Source organism: Hemicordylus capensis, chromosome 5 (genome assembly GCF_027244095.1).
Source record: "Hemicordylus capensis ecotype Gifberg chromosome 5, rHemCap1.1.pri, whole genome shotgun sequence".
Lineage (NCBI taxonomy): Eukaryota > Metazoa > Chordata > Lepidosauria > Squamata > Cordylidae > Hemicordylus > Hemicordylus capensis.
Window position 1 is genome coordinate 18,802,109 of NC_069661.1, and position 12,569 is coordinate 18,814,677.

The 12,569-nt window shown below is 43.7% G+C and overlaps 1 protein-coding gene across 3 annotated transcripts in view; it reads right to left on the reverse strand.

The window, feature by feature from the left end:
* HPSE (heparanase) overlaps positions 1-12,569 on the reverse strand; it is a 37,550-nt gene that overhangs the window by 14,275 nt on the left and 10,706 nt on the right. For 2 of the 3 annotated variants that reach the window (XM_053258561.1, XM_053258563.1), the window contains exons 2-6: positions 10,283-10,428; positions 6,581-6,715; positions 4,916-5,086; positions 2,699-2,870; positions 950-997 (exon numbers count right to left, since the gene is read on the reverse strand). In XM_053258561.1, coding sequence (XP_053114536.1) covers positions 950-997; positions 2,699-2,870; positions 4,916-5,086; positions 6,581-6,715; positions 10,283-10,428 — 672 coding nt within the window. The remainder of the gene's footprint in view (positions 1-949; positions 998-2,698; positions 2,871-4,915; positions 5,087-6,580; positions 6,716-10,282; positions 10,429-12,569) is intronic. The other variant, XM_053258562.1, reaches the window with a different exon arrangement.

The window sequence follows — 12,569 nt, forward strand, 5'->3', positions numbered from 1 at the left end:
GGGGAGGCGGCTTTCTGACTGTCATGAGGGGCAGCCAATCCGTGCAGTGCACAGCCCTTCGACTGCATAGGAGGAGGACGGGTTTCCCCTGAGCTTGATTGGGGGATGGAAACAATTCTACAACTGACCAAAATGCAGCGAGTGCTCTTATAAAGTGGGCTCAAACAAAAATTATGTTAAACTGCACAAATCCTAACTTGTGGAATTCACTACCACAAGACGTGTTGATTGCCACTAAGTTAGAAAGATAGCTTATGTTACAAAATGTACAAACTGCTTTTGCTGGATTAGATCCAAGTTTACAGCCCCGTTCAGGGGTTATAAAACCCGGGGAAGCTATACTCGCCTATACAGAATGCAATATGAAGCTGTCTCCCCCCACCCTGCCCACAATTATGGCATTTGTCTGCAGAGGCAAATGCTGCACTCATGGACAGTGTTTGTCATGGACAATGTTTGTCTCTGCAGACAAAGGACAGCAGGGGATTTTTCAGACAGGGATTTTAGCTCGCATCTCCTCCAGAATGGAGGGTGTGCGTTCACATATCGGCCCAAAGTCCCTGCAAGCTATTGGGGAGCACTTCACATATGATTCAGGTTTTTCACAGTGCATTAAGAGTGTAGCCCAACTTATATTCAGGGTAAAAAAAAATCCACTTTTTGTGTTGGTTTTTTGGGGCAACTTCGAACCCGCAGTAAAGCCTTATAGTCAACTCACGGTAAAGCCTGCTGTGTGAAAAATGCCTTGGAAGTGGGGCTTTATAGGACATCGGTGCTTCAGAGGCAGGGCTTCAGTGTGCACTCTCAGGAATGCTATATATGTATCCCATGTCCCCAGTGTCTAATAACAGGGCTCTGATCCAGCAAAAGCAATTTGCGTATTCTTACATACTATACACAGGTATAGCAGTTGAAGAATGGATTTGCGGCGTAAAAACTCAGTACTTACTGATGCCATGTGACAGCATCAATTACTTTTCCTCCTGATTTCAGGAAGCTGTGAAGAAACAACAAGGATAGGTTTCATTGCTCCCACTTACTCCACCTCCCTTTTAATTTTGATTCAAATGGAACTGCAAAGTTGTGTAAAGCATGATGCACAGACAGACAGGCATTAAGGAAACAGGAAGCTGCATTATACCACGTTAGGCCATTGGTCCATCCATGCAGCTTAGTATTGTCTTCACTGACTGTCCCTGGCTCTCCAAGCTTTCAGGCAGGAGTCTCTCCCAGCCCTGGAGATGCTAGGGAATGAACATGGAACCTTCTCCATGCAGTCTTGCAGATGCTCTTCCCCATCCCCTATGGGGAATATCTTACAGCGCTCACATTTAGTCATCCATCCAAATGTAAACCAAGACAGACCCTGCTTAGCAAAGGAGACAATTCATGCTTGCTATCACAAGACTAGCTTCTTAATGAGCATTGTTCCCAGGGGTCAAACTAGAGACTAGAAGTCACAGGGTCTAATGGGCATGTAGATGCTTAAGTGACTCATTAAGATTTTGGCACGTGCCAAAGCACTCATGTGACTGCTTGTCCACACCCCTGGCTCACAAATCAACCCATATTGTCTGACAATCTCAGGACATCTGCACTAAGTGTCAGGGACTTCACCAAGTGTCAAGGATCAGCATAGCTTGATCCTGAGCTAAGCCCAGCTGGGTAGGACAATTTTCCTTCCTACCTTGTCCTGTAGCTGGGGATGGGATTTGGGTACGGCATGCTTATCCTACCCAGCTGGGGCTTAGCTCACGATCAAGCTGCCCACTTCCGACCTTGTTTTTAAAGGACACATGATTGAAAATTGGGAGCGCACAGAGATCCCAAATTAGGGGTAGGAGACTTCTACCCTGAAGTTGATCACGTGAACTGCCCTACTATTTTAAATACAGGTTATTTTGCATCCTGACTTTAATCTAACTTAAGCTAACTTGGCAAAGAGGCACCTTTTAATGTGGTGATTCTCTTTATTTAGCAAGGGGAGAGTAACTGGCCCTGTCCACCCCCAGCACAGTACTTCCAGTGACTGTTGCTGGTGTCTACCTTAGGTTTCTTTTTAGATTGTGAGCCCTTTGGGGGCAGGGATCCATCTTATTTATTATTTTTCTGTATAAACCGCCCTAAGCCATTTTTGGAAGGGTAGTATAGAAATTGAATCAATAACAACAACAATCATCATCATCATCCTAGTTTCAGACACATAATCAGACTTTATTCCTAGTTCCAACACCATATTGCTACTATCTTTGGTCCATGGAAAGGGCCATTGTTTGAGAACTGGGGAGTGTTTTCTGTTTGTTGTTTGAACTGAAGGATACACTTGTCCTACTTTGTATACATTTTATAAAATATATTTTGCCTTGACAACATAATAAAAAGAACATTTTAAAAAGGGACACGTGCAATCATGATATATACTACCAATTTTGGACTAAATCTCTAGTACCGTAATTTTTAATAGTTAACACTGCATTCTTGTAGGTGACCAGCAGGTCTCACTGGTATCTCCAGTACATCCCTTCCAGAGACAAGGCTTAGCTTTGCCAGCTAAACCATGGTTTCATGCTACATTTGTGACTGTAAGACGGATCAAGGTAACAAACGCAGATTAAAGATAACCATAGTTAAGTGTTATGTCTGCACGGGGCCAAAATAGCAGTTTGTTGGTTTATCCAGCCAGTGATATCGTTTTTACCTCCTTAGCAGCTTCTGAGTCTGCTTCCGAGGCCGTCCTACATCAGGGCCATAGAGCTTGGCATTTCTGTAGTTGCTGTAATTGTTCAGAAGTTGATGGAGATGTATGAAGTCCTGGCCTAGCTGGTAGCCATCCACATAAATGCCAGACTTGTGCCTGAAGCTGTTAGGCTCTGAAGAAAGCACAGAGAATGCAATCTTTCCTTAGAGGATTGCCAAAGCAAGGTTACCCAAAATGTGCCCACAGAACATCATCAACCACAAGTCCAGAACACCAAATATCAAAGTGGCCTTTTGAGAAGCTGTAAAGCCACAGAAAACATGTGGAACTGGAAATGTGTGAAACTCCATTTAGGACTGCAGGTGCGGGAAACCATTTTGGAATGCTCCTCATCTTAAAAAAAACCCGAAAAACAAACCTCTCTGAAAGTAAAAACCCAGCTCATCAGGAAGAACAGTTCCAGCCCAGCCTGCTTCCTGATCTGCTAGTTTTACACTTGCAACAAGTATTCCATATAGAAGAGCGTTCAAAAATGTACGAGCCTCTCTCTACACAGGCATAAGGTCCATCCTGCCACCTCAGAACTCTACCACCTTATTTCCATTTCAGACACAGCATGTGCAGGCCAAGCCTAAGTGGTACTATGAAAAGTGTCTTTCCTACTGCTGTCAAAGCATTTGCCTAAATAACAAATTTATTTTATTTTATTTTATTTTATTTTATTTTAATCTATCTATCTATCTTATATACCACCCAAACTTCCATCTCTGGGCGGTTAATAATAACATAAAAACAATTAAAACAAATATAAAAGGTTAAAACAGTTTAACAATTTAAAAACAGTATAAAATTAAAACCTACAAATTTAAAAAGCTGAAAAACATATTTTTTTAAAAGCTGAATTGATTATAGCATCCAACCTTTGCTCCAGTTTCTTCACAGGATCTCTAACTTCCTAGCAAGCACTTCGGTGGATTTCCAGCCAGTACAGGCTGGGCTTTCACACAGCTTGCATCACCATTCTGTAAGACAGTCAAGGCCGGCCCTACCAGGAAGCAGGGTAAAGCAGTCTGCTTCAGGTGGCAGATTGTGGGCCAATTCATAGAACACCACAACAGTTCCCCCAGCATCTCCCTCGACCCACCCCGGGATGGCTTGCAAAAGAAGGAAGGCGAAACGGTACCTCGTAGCTTTTCCTCTTTCCTTCCCAATAAAAAAGGTAGAAAGCAAGTGGGGGATTTGAAAGGAAGGATGTAATTGGGAGAGCGGTTTTAATTGGAGAAGGTGGCCCTGCAAATATCTTGGCCCCAAACCATGTAGGTTTTTTAAGGTAATTACCAACACCTTATGTACGGTCACAACCTCCATGATGGCACTTTTTAGTTTACCATCTATGTGCCAAGTTAGGATTGCAGGAACACTCAAGTCTAGTTTTCACCGAGATAGTAAATCCCTGTACACCTTTGGACTGCAGGTGTGGGCTCATTAGATGGAATGCTCCTCCATACAAAAATCGCTCCAAATAGACAATTAGTATGTCAGGGAGAAGGCTAGGATAGAACCCTGACATGCTAGTTTTCTACGTGAAAGGAGTTTTTTGTTTTGTTTTGTTTGTTTTGCACTATGGAAGAGCATCCAATCACATGAGCCCCACCTGCCATTTGAAATGGTAAAACCCAGACACAGGCTGACCACCTCAGTGAGAGTTAGGCCTTTGAGAGGCTCTCTTGGTCATTGCCCCCTTCCTATGGATCGCTCTTCCACTGGGGATTTGCCAAAGTCTGAGCTTGTGTGTCTTCTGGAAGCAGCATTAAGACTCCCCCCCCCCCCCAAAAAAACTTCAGTCTATATTTGTTAGCCAGGCATGGGATAATATCAGTTTTTCATTCCAATAAAGGTCTTACAAAAGGTGTTACTAAACCTAATTGCTGTAACTTGTGCAGCCCAAACTAGATATTTATTCCACCTGTGGAAGTTCTGGTCATCTACTGGAACTTTACTGTTATGGCATCAACTCACAAAGCAGCAAGAGATGAGTAAGAATCTTTGTTTTAAAAAACATCCTGTTTCACAGAACACCCAGAGACGCAGTTTCACAGTGCCAAATTAAGGATGGATATGGTTTCCAACCCCCTAGTGTGCATTTTGCACCTAATATGCTCCCACCTGCAAGGGCACACACACACACACACACACCCACACACATCTTGCACGTACCATTGCCAAGTTCCCAAGACATGTTATAATTCTGGGAATTTGCATAATCCAACACCAGCTGAGCATTTGAGCTGTTCCATTGGGAGTCTTTCCGCAGCAAGGCGTTGAGTCCAAAGATCAGATGGAAATACGAGCAGTTTGCAAAGTTGTACAGAATGTCCACTGTGCTTTCTGTAAATTGGGTGGGAATCAGATCAAACAATAAATCCATACGAGGAGGCCGATACTCTAGGATACTTATTTCCCCCTCAATCCTAAGTGAGCTAATTCATCTTAGATGAAAAGTCAAGTGGCAAACGGGTATATGCTGTGCTGATCCCTGACCTGTCTGCAAATCAGACACCGGAAATCTGTATATGGGGTGTGTGGGTGGAAACCTGTAACACTGAATCCCCTATGCCAATTTGTACTTTATTGCTCTGGAGAATAGCTCCTCTGGAGGGTGGCACCTGAAACATTTCCCTCACCATGTGGGACCACTCTGGACCCACTTTTATAATGGCTGAATGGGACTTCTGGCAGAGCCCTTTTTGCTGTTCAAGTGGAGAGAGGTTAAACATTCCTTTATCTTGCACAGAGGCTTGGTCTAATCTGCAATGGAAGAGAGTGGGAATGAGATGGTGGGTTTTGAGGTGACAGAAGGGGCCACACCACTTAAGATTGTAGGGGTGACCAGTGTTCCCTCGAAGGCCTGCGCATGTGCAAGCACTCACACATTTTTTGATGTCCACTCAGTTAATTTTTGATTCTGTTCAGGTTGAATCAGGAAGGCCCCACCCTGAATGCATGTGTGCGCACATAACAAGTACTTGATACTGACTTGATACTGCTATCCAGAACAAATCTAATTCCGCACGCAGATGAAAAAAATTAGAGAGAACACTGGGTGTGACGGCAATTCCCCCCACCCAATGTTCCCTTAAAACACCTTGCCAGTAGAAAACTAGCACAATAGAATTAGATTCTTTCTCCAAAGATGCTGGTCCTGGTGTTTGTTTTACTTGCAGGCAAGATTTCATATAGAGGCACATTAAAAAATATGAGTCCCTCATTACTTGCAGTCCAAGGTGGCACAACTTATGTGACCACCTCAGAACTCTATCACCTCATTCCCACTTCATTCTGCAAACCTCTCTAGGCCCATTCGCACGTTATGCTCAACACTCATACAATGCATGTACAGTGTACATAGGTACAGTTATTCACATGTTCTGTTGAACGCAGGTACAGAAGTACACTTCCTGTCTGCACCGTGCATTTGGAGAGCCTGTATCCAGGTTCACTTTTAAATGAACACAGGTACAGACATTCACACAAACACATGTATGAGTGTACAGACATCTGTACACTCGTACAGCATAATGTCTGAATCGAGCTTCTGTCAGCAGCGCTAAGGAGCAGAATAAAAGCAAGGCATACTTGCTGCTCTCACGGGGAAAGAGGAGGGCCCTCTGTCAACATTTCACCTCACGTGCGAGAACATAGCTGAGGTATATAATGAGGAGGCCTGTGGGACTGGGAGCTGTGCCAGAAGTCAAATCACTCCCTTGGCTATCGGGGGCCGTAGGGTAACAGGAGGGTTCCTAAGTTTCCAGACACCATGATTTGCAGCAACTACAAATAAGAGACCGTCTAACGAGCATATAATGATCACAAACGGCTTACGTGTTATGGTGGTGTTTTTGTACTTTTTCCTTTGTTGCTCCCTAAGGATTAACATCTCCTGGAAGGGCCACTGAGAGCGTAAATGTTGCACCACGTCCAAAGGAACAGAACGAAATCCACAAATGCCAGCAGCATCTATAGCATATATATATATGAGAGAGAGAGAGAGAGATTGCTACAGTGATAAGCATTTGAGGGTTATGCTGAGGACAATGACAGACTTTGTCATAGAAACATAGGAAGGTGCCCTATATTGAGTCAGACTCTTGGTCTGTCAAGCTTAGTATTGTCTATACCAGGCGTTCCCAACTTGCGGTACTCCAGGCAGAGGTTGCTGCTGAACTACAACTCCCATCAGCCCCAGGTACAATTTATTCCTACCCTGGGTTGGGAATGATGGGAGTTGTAATTCAGCAACCTCTGGAGTACCACTGGTTGGGAACCCCTGGTCTACACTGACTGGCAACCACTCTCCAAGGTTTTAGGCAGGAGATTTTCCCAGCCATACCTGGAGATAGAACTGTGACCTTCTGCATGTCTGGTACTACCACTGAGTTACAGTCCCACAAGGAACTTCCGTTTTTGCAGAGAAGTACAATTGCTGGACACATGGCCATTCACTTCTGCTGTTTCTCTTGGCTCAGGCCTTCCCTACTTGTCCAGCAAAATGGAGCGTAAAGTTCAGGGGTGGATTATACCACTTCAGACTGCAGATCAGATTTACGAATGGTCCCCTAAACAAACAACGCCCTGCAATTAGAAAATGAGCACAACAGAAAGCAGGCTGGAATCAAATTTACTTTTCCTTGGTGTGCTAGCTTTTTCACTGCAGGGAGGTATTTAGCAATAGCACTTACATTAGCAATAGCACTTACATTTATATACCGCTCTATAGCCGGAGCTCTCTAAGCGGTTTACAATGATTTAGCATATTGCCCCCAACATTCTGGGTACTCATTTTACCGACCTCGGAAGGATGGAAGGCTGAGTCAACCTTCAGTTGATTCAGAAAGAAGTAGTGAGAAAAAGAAGTAGTGAGAAACGCAGTCTGTGGTGGTACAGACTACTCTGCCACTACGTTCTGCTGCCAGTGGAGATCAGGCCTGAATTGGATAACCAAGCTGAAAGCAGTAAAAGGATTAAACAGTATTGGAATATTCCACCCAAGTCTTGGGAAGAGCTTTCTCCATATGGAGCTTTGGCCATTGTGGCTGGGGATGATGGGAATTGTAGTCCAACAACATCTTCGGACCCAAAGTTGGGAACCCCAGCCCTACACCACTGTTAGCCAAAAATTAGGTTACAGGGCTCCATCTGGTTCTTAAGCAGCTCTTTCGTGTAAGCAAGAGCATTACATATAGACCATGCTTCAGTTGTCTGGTTCAGGGAATGCGTTTTGTGCCAAGAACGAGAGAAGGGTGTCAGTACGCCCTCCCCACCTAGAGAACATTTCAAGACAATGGCAAACCAGCCTTTTGGTTTATGCTTGGTTAGAGCTGTTGCTGCAGACGGTGTGACATAAATCTAAGGAGTGATCAATCATTTGACATAGCCAAATACTAGGCGGATTGTGTTCAGTCTTTGTATTCTTTATTGCAATGACAAGAGTACACTCTAGAAGTGCCCCCCATGTCTGGTCAGTGAGGACAACTTGTGGGCAACTCAGCTGCCTGTAACTGACATTGTAACAATTGCATATTGATCCAGTAAACCAAATTCTCATGAAATAAACTGTGTTTGTGTGCTTTTAGCAACTTCTCCATCTAAAATCAAGGTAACATTGTACAAAAATTGTACACTATGGGGAGGCTGACTTCGGGAGCTTCCCCATAGCAACCTTAACAGGTGTTGCTGTGGTTAGAGTGCTGGACTAGGACTGGGGAGACCCGAGTTCAAATCCCCATTCAGCCATGGAACTCACTGGGCGACTTTGGGCCAGTCACTTAACTCTCAACCTAACCTACATCACAGGGTTGTTGTGAAGATAAAAATAACCATGTACACCTCTCTGAGCTCCATGGAGGAAGAATTGGATAGAAATGTAAAAATAAATGAAATAAAGTCTTAGTGGGGGCTGATTCGGTATTACGTTCTGTGCAGCATCTCACATCAGTGGTGTTGAACACTTTTTGCAAAACATCTATATACATCACTTGGTTCAGGTGCTGCTTGATTTTGTCATCAATAAATGCACTTCTTTGCATTGCAGCTGATTCAAAAGCAGGAGCCTTTAATTAAATAACCCGAGGACCAATTGGATCACAATAAAATTTTGCTAAATTAGTCAGTTAAAAAAGTAACTAAAAACTATCAACTAAAAATAAACTTAAAATGTTAATTTTGCAGTCGATGCTAATTTTTAACAATCAGCTAAAAAATTTAAATTGTTTGCCTTGAAATAACTAGCACCTCTAGCTATGATTGTGCTCAGTGTGTTTTATCTCTTGTGCAAAATGCAGAGCTGGTCTTGTGGTAGCAAGCATGAATGGTCCCTTTTGCTAAGCAGGGTCTGCCCTGGTTTGTGTTTGAATGGGAGACTACATTTGTGAGACTACATTTGTGAGCACTGTAAGATACTCCCCTCAGGGGATGGAGCCGCTCTGGGAAGAGCAACAGCCTGCTTGCACGCAGAAGGTTCCAAGTTCCCTCCCTGGCAGCATCTCCAAAATAGGGCTGAGAGAGATTCATACCTGCAGCCTTGGAGAAGCCACTGCCAGTCTGTGTAGACAACACTGAGCTGGATGGACTAACAGAAGGCAGCTTCCTATGTTTCTGTGCCACTGAAGGAGGAGGAGAGTGTCCCAAAGGGGCTCTCTGTATTAAAAGAAGCACATGGGAAACACCAGCTACAGCTGCTTGGAGGGATCCTGTGATGGGTTGGTTGACCAGGGACAGTTGCTCCCTCCTCATATAAGAGAGCCGTCACTTTAAAAAGTGGCTGAACCAAACCATTGAATAAATGATAAAGCCTAGTGCAGAAATACAGAATTGTCAGCAGCTCTTAATGCCTGAAACAGGGTGCAATCAACACGCACAGCTAGTATAATAGAACAGCTGACAGCCCTCTATGAAAAGCCTGAGCAGACGTTCTAGAAAGGGGATCTTTTCACTTCAATGATTAATAGCATCTACTAACAATATTATACAAAGAGGGATGGGTGGTTGTGTTCTTTTGGACAGCTCTCTTCTTACCACCTACTTTTCTTTGTGGAAAGAGTAGTCTCCCAACCAGAACTTAATTCCTACAAATGAAAAATAAATAACTAAGTAGCCTGAAAGTCATGAGATCTGCACACCACTCCAGACTTCCGTCTCTGGGTGGTTTACAGCAACATAAAACAAATTAAAACAATAATTAAAACCTTAAAACAATTTAAAACCACAAGTCTAGTTAAAAAGCTTAGGTGAATAAATGTGTCTTTAGAGACTTTTTAAAATGTTGTCAGAGATGGGGAGGCTCTTATTTCAGCAGGGAGCACATTCCAGAGTCTGGGGGTGGCATCAGAGAAGGCCCGTTCCTGTGTAGCCACCAGACAAACACATGGCAACTGCAGACGAACCTCTCCGGATGACCTCAATGGACGATGGGGCTCATAGTGAAGAAGGCATTCTCTTAAATATCTGGGCCTAAGCTGTAAGATATTACACTAGTCAGTGTACATCTTTAATACATCAACTTTAATAGGTTAACCTCCACCCTACCTTGTTTCACCAGGAAATGCTGAAAGATTTCTTCTTCCAAAGTTGGCTCCTTTTTAGGGTCGAAGATCAAGAAGTCAGTTTTGGTGCCACCAAATCGCAAAAAGCCCGGAGACAAACCTCTTGCTAATGTGCGCAGTTTAGTGGATCTGGGGAAATTGAAATCCAAGAAACAACATAAATGCTTTTCCATCTAAGTGACTTCTAAGTCATCCTAGTAACTCAGGAAATCCCAAACTGGGTCCTGGGGAACTCTAGTACACCATGTCAAATAAAATAAATTCAAGACTCCCATGGAAGCCAAAGACTCCCATGTACCCACCCATACAGGAGACTAGCTGTTGTGCCTCTTAATGCTTCACTGCTCCGGCTATGCCTCTTTCCAATCACTCTCCACTGGGAGCAGAGCCAATGAGGTGGTTCCTTCCAACATAAATGTCAGCTAGTCCAAAGGGAGGCAGATGATGGTGAAGGAAGGAGTAGTTATTACCTCCAGAACCATGCTTCCTTTATCCATGTTACTGGACCAGCATGGGAAGAAGCCCCATGGAAATGGTGGCCCATAGCACTCTAGAAACACAGAACTAACTCTGGCCCATAAGCAGCCTTGCCCAATCTGTACCCTGTTTGTAGAATTTGGGTTTCCTAATTAAAGACACCCCAATTCCAGCATGGCACAAGCCAAATATTGGAGAAGCAGCTCCAATTGCATCGTCTGCTTGCACCTTCTATCCTAGTGACCACTAGGAGCATTAGGAGTAGAGATAGTGAGGAAGGGTCTTCCTCTTTATTCCCCCTCTCTCTGTGCCGGCTTCCTCTGATTGGTAGACTGAAACTCTCAGGGGTCTCTCCCTTCCTCCTTCTTGCTCCCTCCCTGCTCTGCTGCATTCCCCATTAGCCATGTGGTTGCTTTCACCCCCTCTCTGCACTATAAAGACAGCACACTCAGGGACACAGGCTTTTCTAGCCAAGTATGTAACCCACCCCCCAAAATAAACCCCTTACAATCAGGCTCTGTACCAGAGGCTAAAAAGTAGCTAATGTAATTCCAATTTTTAAAAAGGGATCTGAGGGGATCTGGGAAACTACAGGTTAGTTAGCTTAACTTCTGTGCTGGGTACATTGATGGAAAACATACTTAAGGATAAAATTGTTATATAGAAGAACAGGCCTTGCTGAAGGACAACCAGCATGGCTTCTGCAAGGGCAGGTCTTGCCTCACTAACATTTGGCGATCTTTGAGAGTGTCAACAGGCATGTGGATAACGATGATGAGATTGGCATAGTATACTTGGACTACCAAAAAGCTTTTGGCAAAGTTCCCATCAAAGGCTTTTGAGTAAACTTAGCAGTCATGGGATAAGGGGACAGGTTCAGTTGTGAATTGGCAACTGTTTGAAGGACCGGAAACAGAGGGTAGGAATAAATTCACAGTTTCACAATGGAGGGAAGTAAGAAGTGGGGTCCCCCAGGGATCTGTACTGGGACCGGTGCTCTTTAATTTAGTCATAAATGATCTAGAAGTTGGGGGTTAGAAGCAATGAAGTGGCCAAATTCACAGATGACACAAAACTATTTAGGTTAGTGAAATCCCAAACAGATTGTGAGGAGCTCCAAAAAGATCTCTTCAAAATGGGGGAATGGATGACAATATAGCAAATGTGGTTCAATGTAAGCAAGTATAAAGTGATACACATTGGGACAAAAAACCCCAACTTCAAGTATACGTTGATGGGATCTGAGCTGTCGGTGACTGACCAGGAGAAGGATCTTGGGGTCGTGGTGGACAGCTCGTTGAAAGTTTCAGGGTGTGGCAGCTATGAAAACTGTAAATTCCATGCTAGGGATCATTATGAAGGGGACTGAAAATAAAAATGTTAATATTATAATGCCCTTATACAAATCTATAGCGTTCTGGTCACCCTATCTTAAGGAGCACATTGTAGAACTGGGAAAGGTGCAGAAGAAGGCAACGAAGATGATCAGGAGCCTGGAGCACCTTCCTTATGAAGCAAGGCTACGGCATCTGGGGCTTTTTAGTTTGGAAAAGATATGACTACAGGGAGACATGATAGAGGGATATAAAATTATGCATGGAACAGAGAGAGTGGACAGAGATATTTTTCTCTCATACATACAACACTAGAACAGGAATCAATGATGGCCAGAGAATTTAGGACTGACAAAAGAAAGTACTTTCCCACACAGCACATAATTAATCTATGTAATTCTCTGCCATGGGATGTGGTGATGGTCACTAGCTTGGATGGCTTTAAAAGGGGCTTGGACA